Genomic DNA, 21135 nt, shown 5'->3' on the forward strand with positions numbered 1-21135 from the left:
CATAATTTCTAGACTCACGAACCGGAAGTGACGTGTCGCGCCGACTCTCGCTTGAGAGACAGCCGCTCTTTCTTGTTCACACGATGCTTTAGTTCACCGAGATTTTAACACCGTGAAGTCTAGGCTGCGCTGTTTGTGTGCTGTGTAGCGTCGCGTTGCGTTTGCTTTTGCTTTTGCGTTTGTGCTTGTGTGTGTGTATGTGTGTGTGAGAGAGAGAGAGAGAGAGAGAGAGAGAGAGAGAGAGAGAGAGAGATATGGATCAGTGTGCAGTAGGTGAGTTGTATGAGGCGTTCGCTGTGCTGGCCGGAAGTGACCCCGATCACTGCTCCTATCCAAAGGTAAACAGTGTGTTTGTGATCTATCTATCTATCTATCTATCTATCTATCTATCTATCTATCTATCTATCTATCTATCTATCTATCTATCTGTCTGTCTGTCTGTCTGTCTGTCTGTCTGTCTGTCTGTCTGTCTGTCTGTCTGTCTGTCTGTCTGTCTGTCTCTCTCTCTCTCTCTCTCTCTCTCTCTCTGTCTCTCTCTCTCTCTGTCTCTCTCTCTCTCTCTCTGTCTCTCTGTCTCTCTCTGATGGGTAGGTTTGGGGTTAGGGGATAGAAGTACTGTTAACCTGGTAGAAAATCTATGGAAGTCTGTTCAATGTCAAAGTTGATCTTTCTGTCTTTGTCTCTCAGGGTTACCTAAAGAGGCAGGCTGTGTTTGCGTGTAACACGTGTGTTTCTGCTGGCATGGAGCCGGCCGGTGTGTGTCTGGCCTGTGCAAACGCGTGTCACGATGGACATGACATCTGTGAACTCTACACCAAGAGGTCTGATATAGGTCTTGATCTTATCAGTTCTGCAGTCTTGAGATTCCGATATTTCATTGGGCAGGGAGTTAGAAAGTTTAAAAAAATAAGCGTTTGTTTATTTTACCAGAAATTTTCGCTGTGATTGTGGCAATGAGAAATTCCATGGCTTCAAATGTAGTCTTCTTACGGTAAGTGTCAGGAGATGAACGCTTGAGTTCGTGGCATGTTTTACGTGATCTAACGCGCTGTGTGACGTTCAAAGGAAAAAGCAGGACAGAATGTGAAAAACTCGTACAATCACAACTTCTTTGGACGCTACTGCTCGTGCGACAGACCGTATCCTGATGAAGACGATCAGGTTTGTGACTCTGCTGGAGAATGAAGCTCCTTGAGAAGAGCAGACCTTTCTGATTTGTTTATAATTCTGTGAAGGTTAATGAAGAAATGATCCAGTGTATCGTGTGTGAAGACTGGTTCCACGAGAAGGTACACACACACACACACACACACTCTCTCTCTCTCTCTCTTGGCTGTCATCTGGACTCTTCTTGTCTTGATGTTTCAGCACCTGGAGGCTGCGGTGGTGGACTGTGAAGATCTGATGGAGATGATCTGTGATCGCTGCATGACTCGAGCACCGTTCCTCCAGACGTATGCGGCTCATTTCGCAGGTGACTCCGTTTGATTGTGTCTGCAGGATATGATCTTGTGTTTGGACTGGTGCTGTCAACTTAGTGTTAACTAATAAATAGATTTTTTTCAGTTTAATGGGTTAAATCAAGCAGTCAACGCATCATTGCTCTATTTTAAATGGTATCTATATTTATCTGTTTGTGTGTTTTCTTCTAAGTTTCTGAGACGAATAAACCGAGTCTCAGTAAAATGCAAGTTTTTGCTGCTCTGAAGACCGATGAAGACGGGCCGGGGAGTCTGAATGACCTGAGCTCAGTCTCTCAGCCTTCAGGTGATGTGATGAATGTTCATCAGAGCTCTGATCCAGAGACCAGCCGTTCGGCGCAGCAGCCCTCTGAACGTACCAGATGCACTTTAAAAGAGCTGGAGGCCAAAGAGTCGGTGAGCGCCAGAAGCGGAGCTGTGTTCTGGCCTTACTGCTGGAGAGCAAAACTCTGCACATGTACCGACTGCAAGGTGAGCTTCAGTTCAGAATCCAAAAAGAAAACTTGTATTCAAGAGCATCTTGAACATATGTGGCAGTTTATAAATACAAGATTTTTTTTTTCTACTATAATCTTGTGTTTTTATGATAAATATTATGTCTAGAGAATGTATGTAAAGGCGGGAGTTCCTTTCCTGCTGGACGAATCAGACACGCTGCTGGCGTACGAGGAGAAAGCCAAAGCTGAAACGCTGAGCAGTGAAGAGCTGCTGATGTCCTGCATCACCTCCCTGCCCCACGAGCAGCAGCTGGAGATCATCTACAGTAAGAGAGTGTGTGTGTGTGAGTGTGTGTGTGAGTGAGAGAGAGAGAGAGAGTGTGTGTGGCCCTGTTATTGAAACATCTACACACGTACACATTTACACAAGTGGACAAAATAAAAAAAAAAATGCTCAAAATACACCAACAATACATTAAAACCTATTTATTATATTATTATAATGTAAAACAGCTGTTTTCTGTGTGAATGTGTCTTAAAGGTGAAAGGCGTCCTAGCTGAAAAAGGCTCGGGAAAGAAAAAGAGATTTTAACATAAATGTTAATCCAATTCTTTATTTTAACAAGTGTGTGTTGTAGAAGAGCCTTTAAATGAAATGTGGACTGTTTGTGTCTAGAGTACAATGACCTGAAACACGAGCTGCACGACTTTCTTCTGCAATCTGCAAACCAGAGAAAGGTGACGACGACTAGCTTCTGTGTGAGTCACTGAGAAATATAGGCAGTGAAGCTCAATTCTAACGGGTGTAGTTTGTTTATAGGACGTCACTCCTGAAGCTTTCCGTGAGTTTTTGGAGGAACTGCAAACAAGAAAGAAGAGGCGGTTGAACTGAAGCCATCAACAACACACTGATTATTATGGGACTGTACACCTTTGGCTGGATCCACTTTAATAAAGTCTCAGAGCAAAAACACTGATGCTGGTGTGCAGACCTTTTAATTACTTCATTATTATTGCCTCGCCTAAGAATCTCTAGTCAAGGGCTCAGTGTTTGTGTTCTAGTTTGCTTTGTGTTCATACTGGTTCTTTCTGCAGGGACATCAATGCACCAGAAGATGGACACTGCTTTTATGAGTCTTGATTTGTGTGAAAACTCTGCTGATCTTCTTTTGTGATCATTTAAAATCTACTTGTTATAACTATTAGCACTGTTGGGAAGTAATTGGTTACATGTAACTAAATTACATTAGGAAAATAAGTTACAAATGGGGTTACATCACTGTATATATAAATGATGTTCTCTATTTTGGATCATTGAATGCATTTGAATATTTTTCATTAGTAAAGTAATTGAAATATCTGTACTACCTATTACATTTTAGATAACTTATGTAATTAGTAACCTCATACATTTCGAAAGTAACCTTCCTGTGTGTGTGTGAGAGAGTTATAGACATGCTCCAGGACTCACATCTCCCAGACGTTTATGCTCGTTTATACCCATCATAGAAATGTGACGCTTATGCAGCAATTTTCTCTAACAGTTTACTGGAAGATGCTTAACTTTGGGTGTTGTGCTCAAATTTTGGGCTCTTATGCTTGCCTGTATTCTGAATTCGTTGTACTTTTACCCACATTAAGTATTTTTCACATTCAAGCGGTGAGGGACTCTGGAGTCCAAGCGGTTGTCGTGGTAACAAACAGATACGCTTTGGGCAAGAGATATGAGACTGCGCTGTGGGCTTATATTGACAGCTAATAAAACTAACAGGTCATAGAAATGAACATCTGTTCATTAAGTTTATATGTAATGGCTTTCATTTCTTCCTAAAATGCATATGATTTTTGTTGGAATATATTATTTTATTCGTTGGAAGACATGAACTTCATTCTCTAGTAAATTAACTTGCTGGTAAGTGCAACACATTAATAAGACTACATGCAGATAAATGATCTGAAATCGTTATTTAATGACTGATTATATGCGGTGTTCTTGCATGGCTTTGTCCAGCAGATGTCGCTGGCGGGCCGTCACTCATGCACTGCGCATGCGTTGAGCAGTCATTAAAGATGTAAAGTCATTATTTTTATAAAGTTTTTCATTATTACGACAAAATAATTATGACAAAATAAGTCATTATTACGACAAAGGTTGTCATTATTACGAGATAAGTAATAATTATGAGCTTCTCGTTATGTAAACATTTCCGCCCCCTTCCGAGTCTTATATTAGTTTCTCGTAATAATTAGAAATTAGAAAAGTCATTATTACATCAGAAATCTGGTGTAACCCCTTTGTAATTCTTAACTAATTGAATTACACATTTTATCATAACTGATTACAATAACTTTTATTTTGTAATGAAATTATACAATGCCGTTACATGTAGCTAGTTACTTCCCAGCACTGTTCACACACTGATTCAAACACGTCTGTCTCTAGTCACTGAATCCTAAGACACTAGAGCAGATCGATCAAACATGGATTCAGGAGTCAACAGCACAACTTCCGGTTTATTGAACAGGTTGTGTGTCACGTGTTTGTACAGCATTGATCCCAGAGCAGCTCCACAGTCTGTCTGTGAAAAGGTGTCCTAAAGAAAGATCTGCTGTTTTCTGCTGATGACAAACAATCATGCAGTTGAGATTTTTTTTGTGATACACAAAACTTGAAAACATACTTACAGCTTTAGGTTGTTATGCAGGGATATTACGATTAATAATATTCAGACTCCTCTGTCACAATGACAGATGCGGTAAGGAATGAAAACTCAATATAAGTTTGATAATATGAGTTTAATAATATCAGTTTGGTAATATAATAGAAAAACACAAAACTCGTTCTTCAATAGTCACAATATAATGACTAATTAGATGTAGGGTCAGTTCTAGTGAGATTTTGTTCATATTTTTCTATCTGCAGAATTCAGTGCTGATGAAACCCTGCTGATATATATATATATATATATATATATATATATATATATATATATATATATATATATATATATATATATATATATATATATATATATATATATATATCTGATCATATATTCAGGTCAGTGTAAAGAAATCAACTGTTAATGAAAATGAAAGCCCAGACACGTGTAAAGGTCGATCTGATCTGGTGTTCTCGTGCACTACGTGATGGCGATGAAGTCGATATTTAATCAATATTTCTTTCATGACTCGATCCGCATCTTCTCCGGAGCTCGACGCGAAATAGTCCGTGTTTTGTACGCGACAGTTATGCAAAGAAGCCTTTTTCGGTTCTAAATGTGAATCCCACGCAATTAGCCCCTCAGTCGGAGACACCGCGGAGAAGGTGGACGTCCAGAAGGGTCTGTGTGATGATCCTGAGCTCCGTCAGTCTTCGGCGCTTTCACCTGATCACTTCTGCTGCTCCAGCCGATCACATTTTCACATTTGCTTTATGAACCGCGGAGACTTTCCAACATGTCTACGAAAGCAGAGCAATGTAAGTATGACGACGCTTGCTATTGTGTGATTTATGAAATATTTGGAATATAATAGAATATGTAATAGATCCTTGCTCTCGATGGGAGCGGCGAAGGGGAAGATACACACACATATGTGTGTGTGTGTGTGTGTGTGTGTGTGTAGAGATATATACTGTAGAATACGGAGGGATAAAAATATTAAGAGCTTCACGATATAATGTCCGACGGTAAGATTTTAGATTTAGATATTGTGTTGCAGAAGACAGAAGATGTGATGTCTTTTTGTCAAGGTCGAATAGTCAAGTCATCCCTGCAGAAAACACTCGAATTGTTGTTTAAACGCCGACGAACTATATGAGTTTGTTGATCTAATCATACCGGAGTGCAGTATTATTTGATAAATCAGGTAATGGTTGATGATGTCTGTGATGGTGTAGATGATCAGTGCCGTCTGAGCTTTTTGGTAGAGGGCGCCATTTGCTTTGTACCGTCTGTTTTATTGACCAACTGACTGTCCATCTCAAAAATAGGCATTCATCCTTTGCCTGATTCTTCTTACCCCTATTCGAGCTTCATGTAGTTCATAACTGGAAAATAGAAGCTGCTGCATGCTGAGATCGACACGCTTCTGTTTGTACACTTGATTCTTACTGGACACGAAACACAGAATGTTATCCTAATGTTAGTTTTTGGTTTCTGTTTTTTGGGGGGAACCAAATGCTATTATTATAAGAACGTTATTTTTAGGTTATTTCTTTGTAATCATAAAATAATGTTCCCAGAACGTTGCATAATGGTTATTATAAAATAAGTTACAGAGAATAGTCCCTAATGGTTAGTTTTAGGTTATTTTTCTAACACTGTAAAGCTATCTTTGCAATGAAAACAATGCAGATTTTTCTGTGTAAGGACCTGTACAGAACCCTGAAATTCACTTAATTCAGCAATTATTAAAATACAGAAATTAGATAAATCTAAACACTTTTTAAATAATAATATTAGGTCAGGGTTAAGCATTAAGGGACAGTAGAAATATTAATTTCATGGGTTTGTTTCATCTTCATTTACTGCTCATCTCTGATCTGCTCACACTTTCAAGTCAAGTCACCTTTATTTATATAGAGCTTTTAACAATATAGATTGTGTAAAAGCAGCTTTATAGTATCAAGTAGAAAAATAGTGTCATGCAAAAGGAAAAAAGTAAACACGATTTCAGTTAAACACATAATTGAATTCAATGATATCACCATCCAGCTCAGTTCAGTTTAAATTGTATCTGTGCAAGCAAGTCGATGATATCACTTGATTGCACAGATTAAGGGTCCTCAACTAAACAAGCCAGAGAAACCAAAACTCCTTTGTTGACAGATCGAGAACAAAACCTTATGAGAAACCAGGTTCAGTCAGGGCCACTTCTCTGACCAAACCAAACCAGCAGTTCAATTCGTCTGCAGCAAAGTCAGATTGTGTAGCGGACTCACCTGATTCCCATGGTCTTGTCCTGACGGTCGTCGAGGGATCTGTCTCTGTGGCTCATCTAAGATGCTGGAGATGAAGGAGGACTTCTCGGAGAGGTGTCTGGGGTGAGGATAGGAGCTCGGAGTTGTGTACTAGAGCCGACACTGGAGTAAACTCTGGGGCTGGCTGTCGAACATCTGATGGACTTGACATAGGAGTGTCAGGAGGGCTTGACTTCACTGTGGAAGGCTTGAGAGCCGTGGCTGACAGGTTTGTTGGGGGAATGGTGGACACACTGGATGGGGGGTTGGTTTTGGATCGGGGTTGGACACTCTCCAAGCACTTGAGAATCCCTTCCCTCCAGTTCAGCTCTGTGGTGTCTGGGAGGTCCACAGGGCGATGGTAATTGGCCCAGTGTCTAGCCTCCGCCACACACCGAGCCCCAGAACATCTGCACATACTCCATCAGCTGGTGATCTAAGTAGGGTGGACAGTCCAGTGACTTCAATGCTTTCAGTTTAATGTCTGAATGGACCTGAATGAGATCATCAGCTAATATGTTTAGTTCATAGATCTTTCTCCTAATGAGCTGATGATCTCATCCAGGTGTGTTAAATAAGGGAGACATGCATGTTCTGTGCAGGGGGTCTCCAGTATTGGAATTGAGAACCACTGATGTAGACCATACAAAATAACATTAAATCTGAGACAAAGAACAGGCAGAAAGTGAATACTTATCGTTGAGTAGTTTTGTGTCCCTAAGCTGCACCCTTAAAGCAGTGCTACACCCCTCTTAGCATGTTCAGTTCCCCGCTAGCTCCAATCTCCACCCAACCTCAAGCCAATTAGAAACATCGCTCAGGATTTATAAGCTGCACTTGTGCCCACAGCTTGCCTTTTTGTTGCATGTGGCTATACTGTTCAGAAGACTGCTTCTTGCATTGTTTTCCTTGCATGTGCATAATTGACCATGTAAGTGATTTATCATTACAACTTTAGTTTGGCCTAAATGTTTATTTCCTATTTAGGCATGTGATTTACCTGATGTCCAGTTGACATAACTTTGTGATTGCATTTTACTTTATTTAGCACTAGTTATTAATAATCTAACACTCTGTATGTGTATTACTTTTGTAAAAACCACATGCACATCTATATGCATAAAACCTCATTGGATGTACAATAAACTTCTCCATACCTGGGACCCCTTTGACTAGACTGGACCTATTCTTACCAGCAGCCTCACTGGCTTCAAGCTAGCTACCTGAACAAACTGCTACCTCATTTTCACTTATAAAGAAAGGGAAAATCAAGAAGTAAATGAGATAATTCAACACAGGTGATCAGAATGAACAATAATTAACTAATGAGAACTGGAACTCAAACATATAACTGCATAATATCCATGCCACTACTATACTAGTTTTTATGTGCTGGATAATTATTGATGTGCAGTGTGATGATCAAACTTAATTATTACTTAATCATTGACCATAAATAATGTTAGGGGAATGTTAGAATAGCGTTCTTTAAATCCAAAAACTAACTTTCTGGAAACCCAAAAACTAACGTTCTGGGAACATTAAAATAACGTTCTACAAACCAAAAACTAACTATATAAGTGCCCCTATTATTGTTATTAAAAGAGTACATTTTTTGGTTTTGGGAGTCCCCCAACAACAGGTCAGCACACAAGGTCAAAAAGAGCTTTGATTGTTTTATAGTATGTATTTATTTTTTACCTTATTTGGTCAGCGACTCCCAATTTGCTCCTTTACGTGAGTCTGATCTGAATTGATTGGTCGATTGGCCTCGTGTTCATCTCATTATGTCTGTAATGTCTGATAAAGCAGTGTTTGTGAGTGCAGTGCTGCTTTGTGTTCAGCGTTACCGTGGAAACAGATATTTTACTGCTCCTAAAGAGACACCTAGTGGTGAGGAATGAATCTGCATTTTCATTCAGACCAACCAATTAAAACCGAAAAGTGGATGGGAAATATGCAAATTTTTCATGTTGAGTTAACACGAAACGGTTTGGGATTCATTTTAAAAATAATTCAATGTTTCAAAGTCGACTTTTTCTTTAAAGAGACAATAGCTTTGTACACGGTGCACTTTCAAATTTTAAAACTTTGCAGGATATTTTCATTCACACAGCTCATTTTCAAAAATGCAAAATAGGGGCACTTTAAAAACCTTTCTTGGCTAACCAATACCAAACCATAACAAAATAATGTTCTATGAAACATTCCGGTAACCAAAAATTGTTAACTGAGCGTGCTGTATTTTGAACAACACACTATATAACACCAATAATACTCATCTAATGTAGGCCTAATCTCCAAAATAAGTCTTTATAATTGATTAAATATCATGCTGAAATGTAGATGAATATTTAGTCTATAATCTTAGCAGTCACTGAAGGTTTATGTAGGTCTGGCCCTACAGTCTGTTCTACGATTACAAGTTCCTGCAGTGATAATTATTATACAAAAAAAGTTATTTTATGTAATAAATGCACATAAAATAAAAGGTCAAATGGTAAAAAATGTTTATAATATAAAATAGTAAGCACATAATGTAAACGTTTTGCATACTGTAATAGGTTGCAATTATGTAACAGACACAACATGGTCATTTGTAATAAAAAATGTATAAAGTAAGCATAGCAAGCAAAATACTTCTAAAAATACAAAATATTTTTTTACAATAGTTTATACGTGAATATTTCTTTGTAGTTCATTACTTAAGGAAAGATATTTTTTACACAAAATTTTGACCTTTATTTAAATAATCAAAACATTCTGTTGCCTTTAACTCACACTTTAGATGATCCAAGTCTGTCTTCATCATAGTAAACTTAACTTACATTCGTGCCTGTTCTTCACATGAATTCTGAAGACTCCGAATATAAAGTCAATATGGACTATGGTTATGACATTAACGTTATGTCAAAACTGTAGTCCAGGGTATGACACTTTTATGATCGTTTAATGTGATTTTTGGAGCTGAAGAGAGCCCGTCTCTATTCATTCTCATTATATAGCACAGACATTCACACAGGTGTTTAACAGAATGACGTTTGTTTCAATGATTTGGTTCATTAATTTTACTCTTGCCACAATCATGAAACAAAGAATTTGTTGTTGTTTTTTCATTTATTCATATCCAGATCCATAATTTTCTTTTACGAAGTGGTGAAGTCTGCTGCTGACAGCTTTGAGTTAGATCACTTCTCTCTTCCTCAATAAATGTCTTATGCTATTTTATTTTCTCATTGCAAGACAGAAACCAACATGATGAGAGTTAAAAATAGAGGCAAAACATCATTACATCAAACATCATTTCAGCATGGGAAACAAGAGAAGTGTGTTCTGGGAGTCCAAACACAGACGCTGTTCTGTGACACATGTGAGCTCCAGCGGTTTGTTCGCTGTGTTCATTTGTCCATCTGACAATCTCTGATGCGGAAACAGTTGGACATTGTGTCTCGTACAGGTTTCAGATAGATGTTCGTTTACTGATTTCTTCATTAAAAAACACAAAGCAGCAGCAGCAGCAGCAGAGTGTTGTTGAATGTAATGAAATGTTAATTATGTGTCACTTTGCTCTTTATTTGTTTAGTTGGCTCTAAGATTCGATACTTGCAAGAGTATCACAACCGTGTGCTTCACAATATTTACCCAGTGCCATCGGGAACAGACATTGCAAATACTCTGAAATACTTTTCCCAGACCCTGCTCAGGTAAGTGCACTACACTGGAAATAGGTCAAACACTGCAAATGTTACGGATAGGCAGGCCTAGTTTCATTATTACAAAGCAGATAAAAATTTCATTATCTAAATCTGAGAATTTCAACAGCTACAAGACATTAGAGCTCTGTATTGTAATCAGATATCACAAGAACATCATGCATGCCAAAACTACACATTTTGGATGAATTCAGGGAAGTCTGAATTTTTGTTTGTCTTTAATGTTTGTCTTTAAAATGTCAGTAGCTTTATGAAATACAGTTAGACTCATGAGTCTGTGTTATGTGTAAGAGCTCTTCTCCATGTTCACGTCTTAATAAAGGTGCATGTGCTCAAAACATGAAAGTTTAGCCTCTGAGAGCAGTATGTAGTTGTGTGTATTTGTTATTCCTGTCATGTTTATGTTTATCAGTGTTTGTGTGTTAAAGGGTCCTTTTGTCATTAAGAGTCAATAATGACATTGTACCTATAACGGTAATGTACTGTAATATCAGCGATATGAAGTACTGGATTTCCATAGTGTTCAGTGGGTATGAAATGTTTAGTTTAGTTAGAAGTGTAGCGTTTTTCTGCAGCTGAACCAGCTCTCATTCCCAGCCAAACAGGGCTGGCATGTGTGCAGCTTTGATAATAGACAGTGTGAGAAACACTACACCATCCTGTTGTATGTAACGCACATCCAACTACGTTCTCCTCTCCCTCCAAGACCATCACAGACCAAATTACTGCTGAGGTAGAAGCTGACAGGGGACAGCAGACACAAACACCCTCCACATCCCTCCACGAACATGAGACATTGCTTTCGAAACCAGCGTATTCCTTTTCCATTACAGTTCTCCCCAGCCGTAGACTAGTGACATTTCTGTTAGAACTGAAATCCATATGCCTGTCGAACCATTATTTCCCCCAAAATGATACTGAGGCAGTATCATAATGTATTTACATACAGACATTCTTTTTGACGGTGCAATAAACATGTGTTGTGACCAGGGAGCTTTTAGTCTAACCTCACATACATGTTTATTACTGGCTGAAGCATGTTTCTGAAGTGTCATCTCTGTATCGTCCTCAGAACAAATTATTTCTAGATTGCTCTCATCTCTGACAGCCCCTCCATTGCTCAATATTTCCCAGATGGCTCTTTGGCCTCGTGAAGGGCCCGTGCCGCCCGTCCTCCGGGGATTGGCCGCTCGGAGGACGCGGTGCGTGCGCCTCTAAGCTCGTTCCTCTGGCGAAGTACGGGGCTGCCACTGAAAACATGCCATTTTTTATATTTTTGCTCCTTGTCACCAGATACGCATGAGATGCAGTGATCGTCGCGTGCTTCGCAAGCGCAAGCCTGCTTGAGTTTCGATCCCAACCAAAAGCCAGCTTTTCTAATGCATAGATGATGTTGATGATGATGATGATGATGGCACATCCAAAGCAAATTCCAAAGTCTGTGGAGACACTGCATCCTATGTGGGGAATATCTGGGTTTGGTTCTTTTCTACTTACGCTGTCTCTGTAGAGCCATTTCAATGTAATGTGCTGTTTCTTTGTGTCTTTGTTGTCTCTTTTTTCCCCTGTTCCCCTCCCTCCCCCACCCTCCCTCGGAGCAGCATCCTGTCCCGTACAGGCAGAAAGGAGAGCCAGGAAGCTTCCAATTTGGCCGTGCCCATGACCATGTGTCTTTTTCCTGTGCCATTCCCACTCACCCCATCTCTAAGACCACAAGTCAGTTCCATCAACCCTACAGTTACTCGATCCCTCCTTTACAGCGTTCTGCGGGACGCCCCGGCCGACCGGGGTGGTGCCACCCAGCAGAGTCGGGAGGTTCAGATCTCAGATTACCCCTCACTGGACTATCAGGGGCTCTATGCCACCCTCGTCACCTTGCTTGACCTGGTGCCCCTGCTGCAGCACGGTCAGCACGGTGAGTCCTGAGACAAAACCACACTGATTGCAACTCTAAATAAGGATTGCTGATAGATGGATGTTGATTTCCAGTCAAACAAATACGCTCATTCTTCTGCGAATCTGTGCAGCGCACTTGCCTTTTTCAAGCCTGACGCTCAACCAAAAGTCGTTGCGTCATTGTTTACTCACCTTTGTGTTGTTTTTCAGCTGTGGAACATAAAAGAAGATATTCTGAGAAATGTCCTCAGAAAAGTTAGTTGAAGTCAGCCGGTGACTAATGGTCTTGAAATATCTTCTTTTATCTTCTGCAGAAGGAGAGTCCTTCTGGTTTGGAAGCACATGAGGGAAATAAATGCTGACAGAATGACCATTTTGGTGAACTCTGATCTCTTTGAGATCCTCTGTGTGTTCCCCATGAAATGAAAAAGAAATCTAAAAAAGAGAGTATTGCTGCAGCTTAGCCAGTATTTGTCCATTCTAATATTATCTGCAGGAATCGCTCATTTCATCTAGTGCGCTGGACTCAAACTCAATTTCTAAAGTGCCTGAATTGGATCTGGTCTGCAGAGCTGTGGCACTCCAGGAACTGAGTTTGAGACCTCTGATCTAGTGGTAGTTTTCAATAAAACATGCTCATTTCCTGACAGCTGTCAGCCAGCTTTATTTCTCCTATCTGCTGGCCCCTAATTAAACTTTGCTTTTGTGTCATTCACCATTAAGGGCTTTGACTGGATAACAACGTTATCAACTCACAGTCACATATAGTATGCTAGAATTTCATTATGCACAACTTAGACACAATTTAAAGAAAAATCTAAGCTATAAATGTCACGGTACTCTTTAGAGATGAGTTGAAATAAAGACGACATGGGTGCTCATTTTTTCATCTGCTTGTCTTTCAGATCTGGGACAGGCCATATTTTACACCACAACATGCCTTCTGCCTTTCCTTAGTGATGATATTCTCAGCACTTTACCCTACACCATGATCTCCACTTTAGCCACCTTCCCTCCGTTCCTGCACAAGGACATCATAGAGTATCTGAGCACATCCTTCCTGCCAATGGCCATTTGTGAGTAGGCTTGCTGTATTTGTGTGATTTTGAAAGATGTTTCTCCAAAGTATGTCAGCAACTACTTTGTGCTTCCAGTAGAACACACTGATGGTTTGCACTAATTAATGCAACACTATGTGACAATCATGCACTATGTAGTAAGAAAATTATTTGTATTGCAGTGGGTTCGACTCGAAGAGAGGGTGGTGTTCCAGCATATGTCAATCTCTCTGCCTCCTCCATGCTGATGATCGCCATGCAGTACACTTCAAATCCAGGTAGGCTCACATTTATTAGGCTTCAAGAATATTACTTCTATAGTCAGTCACTGATTATTATTTGCAGAAGACTCTACCATAGTGTAGCTTTTTCAGTAGAATGCAAATTATGAGATCTAAATGTTTCTCTGGTTGTTTTCAGTGTACCACTGTCAGCTTTTGGAGTGTCTCATGAAATACAAGCAGGAAGTATGGAAGGTGTGCTTCAGTTTTTCATGTCCAAAAGTTATTTAGTCTTTTTGGTGATGTTTCAAAAGCACTTCTCATGACACTAATCCCTATGTTTTTAAAGGATCTTCTGTACGTCATATCCTACGGCCCGTCCCAAGTCAAACCTCCAGCTGTTCAAATGCTCTTCCATTACTGGCCCAACCTGAAGCCTCCTGGTGCCATCAGTGAGTACAGAGGCCTGCAGTACACAGGTGAGAGTGTTTTTAGACTAATTTCTCACTGCTTTCAAATAGTTGGTTTCAGTGAACAAGGTCAAAGCATGCTTTGGCACATTTAATTTATGCTTAAACACATTTAAATAATTAAATAATGTTGACAAGTCCTGGTACTGTGAATTATGCATTCAGTTATATTAGTTTGGGGTTGTTATTGTCATTAAGGTTTCATTCAGTAGGTGTGACAAGCTAGTATTGAATAGAACTCAATTATGTGTTACAATTTTACAAATAGATTAGAAACATCTCAAGGTACTTGGTTGTTATCTTGTTTCCTGAAAAACGAAAGCACTTTAAGGTTAGAACTTTGTCTGAAAATACATAACACAAATAGGAAATGTGAATACCAACACTGGCACACTGTAAAGTATCTGTACCCCTCAAGGTTGTGTAAGGTGTGCACTCAAACATTGGAGAGGTTTACAGATATGACCTTAGGATGTTATCTCAAGTACACCTGGGCCCATAGTAGCAGCAACATAAACTATAGAATCTGATGAACATCTGAGGGGAGGACCAAACTGCTACATTATATACTTGCTGCAAGGCAGCACCTCTTGCCAAAGTCTTGGAGTGTTTAACTCCCCTTAATAGAATGGCCCCCTTATCATGCCCCTCATAGGGTGCCCCCTAGTATGACATTGTTTGTCTAGTGGCAGCCACAGCATATAAAAATTTTCTCCAACCTAAGCCACTGGCAGTGGACATAAATCTGAAGGGCATGGACTGGACACAGTAAGTGAAGTCTTTCCTGATCTAGCTAATGAATAACAGAAGAGAGAAAGCTTCAGGAACTGAATATATGAATATATGTTCGAAAATGGAACTTCAGGAAAATAATCAGAGGAAGGGTGCAAAATAGTCCAGAAGCTGGATGGTGAAAATCCTCAATTGTCTTTACAGAAGTAATTGCTATGAGAAAAACCATCTTCACAGTCAGAAGCTTCACAGTCGCTGTCTCTAATTGTTCAAAAGTCTAAACCAGAACCACAGACACTACACCTCAAGTCCTATGAAGGAACTCTCACTCTGTCGGTTGGACTCAACCACTTAGCTTCACAAATGAAGTGAGCGACTAGAGGGGTGTTTTCCTGCACAGTCCCCATCAATCAAATCAAGGAAAGCTTAACAATGGCAGCCATAAATCTCAGCAGCAGGATATGCATCTGCAGAAAGACTTTCAGGCACTGAAACAACTTGGCACTGGACTGGGTCTGCATAGTGGATCTTTCAAAAACACATAATTTGAAGGCATAATTTTTTTCTAGGAGAGCCCTAGCACTTGAATAGTTTCCACTGCAACAGCTAAAAGAACAGCTTAATCGGTTTCAGTGCTCAGGAATGTAATATTGTACCCTGTGCCTGAGATAAAAGGTCTCTTCTGATCAGAATCAATCACTGTATTTTTTATATAGAGCTAACAATACAGATTGTGTCAAAGCACTGAACACTATTACACAGAAGAATAGAGTGATAGTAATGTATAATGACTAGATTAAAGACTTAATCAGTGTAATTTGTGACAGTCTGTGTAATCAAACTGATGATAATTGCTAGAATCACTAGAAATGATGTGCCCCTCCCACAGCCATGGAGGAGGGATATTAGTTTTGAGAACCAAACTTTACAGGACCAAAAGAGAAATCCTTGTTGACAGACTTTGGCCTGGTCTCCCAGGTGCAGGGTGAAGAGACAGTCTGGGCCAGGGGAAGGCAAGTTGAAGGCAAGAATTGAAATCCTGCAGGGTTCAGCTCCAACCCTAAAAAACCTCACCTGCATGTAGCCTTATTAATCCTGAAGACGTTGATAAGCTTGTTCGGGTGTGTTTGGTTATGGTTGGAGCTGAACTATGCATGGCTTCTTGCCTACCCCTGGTCTGGGCACATATGGGCCATCGATGCCAGATCCAAGGGATTATGCTTAGATCCAAGTGATCAGGAGGAGTTAGAGAGAAAGAGAAGGGACATTTTGCTGTCTCCTCCATGACAAAGAGGTTTCCCTCTGCTTCTTAAACATTTTCCCAACTTTGTAACGACAACAAGCTCCTAAAGAGGGACCAAAGTTGTGAAACTGGGATCAAAACGACATAAAAAGGGTATGAAGTGTGTAGTGTTTAACCCTTATCTGCCCCTTGGGATTGGCCCTGGATGAAATCCACTGGCTCTGAGCCACAGCTAAAATGATCACCTATGAGCAAAGGCTCAAATTTATTTCCATGTATGCAGCTGCAATAAGACCTAGAAAAGTAGCCTTTCCTGACCTTTCCTGTGTTTAGAATGGATTCAACTTGTGCAGGAGGCAGCTATGCCTGTATTGTGATCGAATTCCATATAATCCCTTAAATACTTTGTCCTCTGGGCAGGAGAGAGAATGTTTTACTTAGTATTGGCCTTAGAACCAGAGACTTGAGATAAGTGAGGACGACATCCCAGTGTCAAAGTGCATGCTCTTGAAACTGAGTTGCAAAGGCTGCCTCCATGTATTTCATATAAATTCGAGGTGATAAGGCCAAAAGGAAAAGCTTGATACTGGTAAGCTTCGCCCCCAAAAGTGAACCTCAGAAACTTCCTGTACTCTGGCAAAGTTTCTGTATCACATGATCCTTGAGATCAACTTTCATGAACTAATCCCTGGATTGGCTTTAAGATACAATAATTTTGATTGCTAGCAATTGTCCAAAGCAATTGACCAAAGTAGTTGTACTGTACTGTATTTATCAGTAGTTTCCACACTGACAGCTAGTTACTAAAACATTTACATTGCTGGAGATCTTACTTTGAACACTGGTACTGGTCGGGAACTGGACACTGATCCTCTGAGAGTGCCAAGGAGGAGCTCTTTTCCATAAATGTTTGTAAAAGCAAACAAATTTCTGCACACGTTTAAGAGATTGGTTCACTGTCTGACAGCTTTCACTGCAGATGCAATTATCCAATCTGATTCAATTTGATGTGGTGAACAAGTTGAATATGTTTACAATATGTTTACAGGCTGAAAATCACTGATCAGTGGCTTGAGACAGATATTCTCCTGAAATGTACACATTATTTCTCTGTTTTGTTCTTTATATCCCAGCTTGGAACCCCATTCACTGCCAACATCTTGAGTGTCAGAACTCTATTAATAAGCCAGCAGTGAAGGTACTGTGACTCTTTACCTCTGAGATTCTTTTGTGTAGGTTTTCCCCCTTTGTAGTTTAGTCAAAAATTTTTAGGGAGCAAACATTTCAGTGCACTGCAAGGATTTTATGATTGAGACAAGAACTTTAAAATAAAAACACACAAATGCCCATAACCTTTCCATAGTCATTTCCAGATCTGATTCATTGTTTTTATCCCTGTACATACTTGCTCTGTGTAATCAAACATAGAAGCAGAGCAGGAAGAGACATGCTATAACTCAATTACCAGAAGCTCATTAGGAGCTGATGACCTTGTTACTGCTGTAGTCAAACACTGAGATACTGAGATCAGGGCATGCACAATATGTGTTTATTTTAGAAGATCTTAAAACCAACAGTTTAATGTCAAATCTGGTTAGCTGTCAGAAAGTTAATATTTATTATGGAACCCAAAATGGTGCGTTGCCCTGAGATGCCTATAATACAGTTATAATTGGTCATTGGTCACTTGACTCAAGCAAAACCCATTTACACAACACTAAAACTGAGAAAAAGAGAAAATATAGACAAAATGAAATAGTTAAAAATACCCTTTGTAGTTGAATATGATGGAAGGTAAGTGGTTAGCTTAAGTTCGGGAGCGAGGCCACGCCACACCCTTATCAATCACCCGACTTCCTGAATCCTTCTTATATCAGGCCACCTCATACTGCACTGTTTGTGTCTTTCTCTCAAACCGACCCTACCCTTCCCTTTAATCAAATCAAGTTTCATCCTCTTCCTACTCATCCCTAATGTTCTGAAAAATAAACTATTATTTACGTGTTCAGTTGTGGCGTGGTCTCTGCTTGTCAATTGTCCACTATAAGCACATTTTGGGAGTGTTTAAGTGTCCAGAGGTTGTGTGACTGTGTCTCTATCCTGCTTTCAGATGTGTATTGATCCCACACTCTCAGTCGCACTGGGTGACAAACCTCCCCCCTTATACATCTGTGAGGAGTGCAGCCAGAGGATCGCTGGGTAAGCTGCATTACTTCCGCATACTGTTCATTGAGTGTCTGCTATATTACTGCAGTGAATCATCTACTTAGCCTTCAGCTGTTAATCTCATCTTAAAAGGGTCATGACAGTCTGTTAATAAAAAACATTTAGAATCTCGTAATTGTGTTTAGGGGTGAGGAAAGTCCACAATTGTATTGTGTTTCTGTTTTATTTTACCCATTTTGGTGTTGGTATTGAGTTGAGACTACTGTGCTTTATGTCAGAGCACAGCCTATGGCTCCAACTGAGTATAATGCTGAATGATATCAGTCAATGATATCTGGTCTCGTCTGATTCTGCATGTCATGACCTCTTTAAACCTGCCCTGTAGACATTTTTATCAGGTTGGAAAAGAGGAGCAGCCTGTTTTTCTCCTGTCTGTCAGCTCATATTATATGACTGAGCTCAAGATGAGAGAATACTTGTTCCTGAACTTATGTGATCTTTCACAGTGATCATGCGGAGTGGCTTGTTGATGTGCTTTTACCACAAGGTCAGTAACACTTACTTATTTTAAAACTGCACACACTCGTGCATTTTCTTAAAGGAACAGTTCACCTAAAAATGATAATTCTGTCATCCTTTACAATAAGCTTTAATTTGATATGATGACTGCATTGGGTATCATAAACTATCAATCAACACCTTGTTGCAGCATTTATTAATCTAGATTAATGTAACATAAATAACATTTGTTATTTATTCATAATAATGTAAATTCATACATGTTGAATAAATGCTGTAAAAGGGCAGTTCATTGTTAGTTTATAGTGAAGCTAACGTGTTATCTTACTCTTGTCTTGTATTATAACGATACCCCTCATGATTTCATCCTAACAGCTGAGATTTCTGCTATATGTCAGAAGAAGGTAAGCCTGATGTGAGGGAATATGCTTGTGTTGTCCTGTGTGTGTGTGTGTTTGGTCATGTGTTTTCATGTCATCATTTTTAGGACACCTTTTATCAGCATTATCAGGCGGTTTCTGTCACCTGCTCAGCCCATCAGATTAAAATGTCCAGTCTGCCATTGTTACTGAGTTACTGACTCATGTTTGTGTCTGTCTCCGTCACAGAACTGCAGCTCTCACGTCAGGCGTGCTGTCGTCACCTGCTTCTCAGCAGGATGCTGCGGTCGCCATGGCAACCGGCCTGTGCGCTACTGCAAGCGTTGTCATGTCAACCACCACAGCAGCGAGGTGGGGGCATCGGCTGAGACGCATCTGTACCAGACATCTCCCCCACCCATCAACACCCGCGAGTGTGGAGCCGAGGAGCTGGTGTGCACCGTGGAGGCGGTCATCAGGTGATCAGAGGATAAAACTAGCACCAGAGATTTTTAGTTTACTTGAAGCCTCATTAGATATAGCTAAGATAACAGAATGCAATAATAATTTCTTCTCATTAAAGTGGCATTTATGTGAACAGTAATACAGTAAAATATATTGCGCAGAATTATTCAATTTTAAAGTAGATGTTTTGGTTACCCGTTGTAAGAAAAAGTGATGAGGACATACAAGATCTTGATGAAGATGTTTATGGCAGCATAGCAGTGACATGTACATGCAGTACCCTGGGTTCAACAGAGTCTGAATGAGCCCCAAACATTTTAGCTCAATCATTTTATACACTTAGTTTAGTACCCTTAATGTAAATGAAGCTGCTCATGTTGTAACAGCTGTGATCTGTATGTTAATTATGACACCCCTTTGTCTGAGATGGTTTTCAGAGTCCTACACCCTCTTCCATACAATTACCCAGCATTTGCACCACGTGATAATCCCAAATGGTCTACAAACAACATGACTGTTCACTCCCATCATCTCTATAATAATTAAGCCTTTTTGGGAAATGAGGGTCGAGGCAGACTAAAGATTCTTACACTTTATTTTGACATTCTACTAACTATAAGTAACTCTGTAACTAATTATCAACTAATTCTCCTTTTCAACTACATGTCAACTCATTACTAACTCTCAGAGTAGACTGTTAGAGTAGGTTTAGTGTTAATAGAATAAGTTTCTGATAGTCAGTATGTAGTATGTTGTGAACTCATCAAAATAAAGTGTTAGAAGATATTAATCAGACAGTCTACTAATACTCTAATAACTTCTAGTTGACATGTAGTTATCTACTATTAGTAGAATGTGTCAAGTGGACTATGAAAATAAAGTGTTACTGATGTTTTATATGTAAATGATAATGTTCATCCAGCAGGTTGTTATCAGAATTATCAGCAGTGTAAGACTGAAGGGCTTTATTCTGCAATAACAACCTGTTGGATGTACATTATCTCACTCATTAAAAAGCTTCTTGCCACAAAAGTAAATATTTATACATAAACCTTTAAAATCTAAGTTTAAATATTTGAAGTGAAAAAAACGTTGCTACGAAGTTCAATCTATACGGACATTCAAGGAAGACGGTGCAGTCATAGCACGTATTACACAAAATATTTCCCCACAGAATATAATTATGGAGATAAAAGACAAGGTTTAAGACAAAAGGTTTCAAAATCCTATCAGTTTGTTAGTTATCATATAATCCATTACAGTCTACAGCAGCTGCGTGTGTATGAATGGAGAGAGGGTGTCTGCGATACCAGGATGAAATAATGAATGAAATAATTGTACTCATAATACTGAATTGAGTTTTAATATTTTATTAGCCAACCAGAAAAAAGTTCCCAGCGAGTGAACAGTGC

At 39.6% G+C, this 21135-nt stretch overlaps 2 protein-coding genes across 3 annotated transcripts in view; both read left to right on the forward strand.

The window, feature by feature from the left end:
- Positions 1 to 23: 23 nt before the first annotated feature.
- Positions 24 to 2895, forward strand: LOC122362213 (putative E3 ubiquitin-protein ligase UBR7). The gene is made up of 10 exons (XM_043263557.1): positions 24 to 338; positions 688 to 821; positions 931 to 991; positions 1066 to 1161; positions 1236 to 1289; positions 1369 to 1474; positions 1654 to 1952; positions 2085 to 2244; positions 2595 to 2656; positions 2739 to 2895. Exons 1-10 carry the CDS (start codon positions 255 to 257, stop codon positions 2808 to 2810), a joined length of 1128 nt encoding a protein of 375 aa, XP_043119492.1. The 5' UTR covers positions 24 to 254; the 3' UTR covers positions 2811 to 2895.
- Positions 2896 to 5022: 2127 nt separating this feature from the next.
- Positions 5023 to 21135, forward strand: part of LOC122362113 (protein unc-79 homolog) — a 41512-nt gene continuing 25399 nt past the window's right edge. For both annotated transcript variants that reach the window (XM_043263404.1, XM_043263405.1), the window contains exons 1-12: positions 5023 to 5399; positions 10465 to 10585; positions 12196 to 12509; positions 13396 to 13566; positions 13731 to 13826; positions 13969 to 14024; positions 14119 to 14248; positions 17348 to 17412; positions 18325 to 18413; positions 18887 to 18927; positions 19275 to 19303; positions 19508 to 19737. In XM_043263404.1, coding sequence (XP_043119339.1) covers positions 5378 to 5399; positions 10465 to 10585; positions 12196 to 12509; positions 13396 to 13566; positions 13731 to 13826; positions 13969 to 14024; positions 14119 to 14248; positions 17348 to 17412; positions 18325 to 18413; positions 18887 to 18927; positions 19275 to 19303; positions 19508 to 19737 — 1364 coding nt within the window. In that variant the 5' untranslated portion in view covers positions 5023 to 5377. The remainder of the gene's footprint in view (positions 5400 to 10464; positions 10586 to 12195; positions 12510 to 13395; positions 13567 to 13730; positions 13827 to 13968; positions 14025 to 14118; positions 14249 to 17347; positions 17413 to 18324; positions 18414 to 18886; positions 18928 to 19274; positions 19304 to 19507; positions 19738 to 21135) is intronic.

The sequence above is a fragment of the Puntigrus tetrazona genome, chromosome 17 (assembly GCF_018831695.1).
Source record: "Puntigrus tetrazona isolate hp1 chromosome 17, ASM1883169v1, whole genome shotgun sequence".
NCBI classification, from domain to species: domain Eukaryota; kingdom Metazoa; phylum Chordata; class Actinopteri; order Cypriniformes; family Cyprinidae; genus Puntigrus; species Puntigrus tetrazona.

Bases quoted from the DNA above. Each gene is read 5' to 3' on its own strand.
- LOC122362213 (XM_043263557.1), top strand. From the start codon at position 255: ATGGATCAGTGTGCAGTAGGTGAGTTGTATGAGGCGTTCGCTGTGCTG. The intron at 1,162-1,235 runs GTTTGTGACTCT...AATTCTGTGAAG, and splicing joins ATCCTGATGAAGACGATCAG to GTTAATGAAGAAATGATCCA. The intron at 2,245-2,594 runs GTAAGAGAGTGT...GTTTGTGTCTAG, and splicing joins GCAGCTGGAGATCATCTACA to AGTACAATGACCTGAAACAC.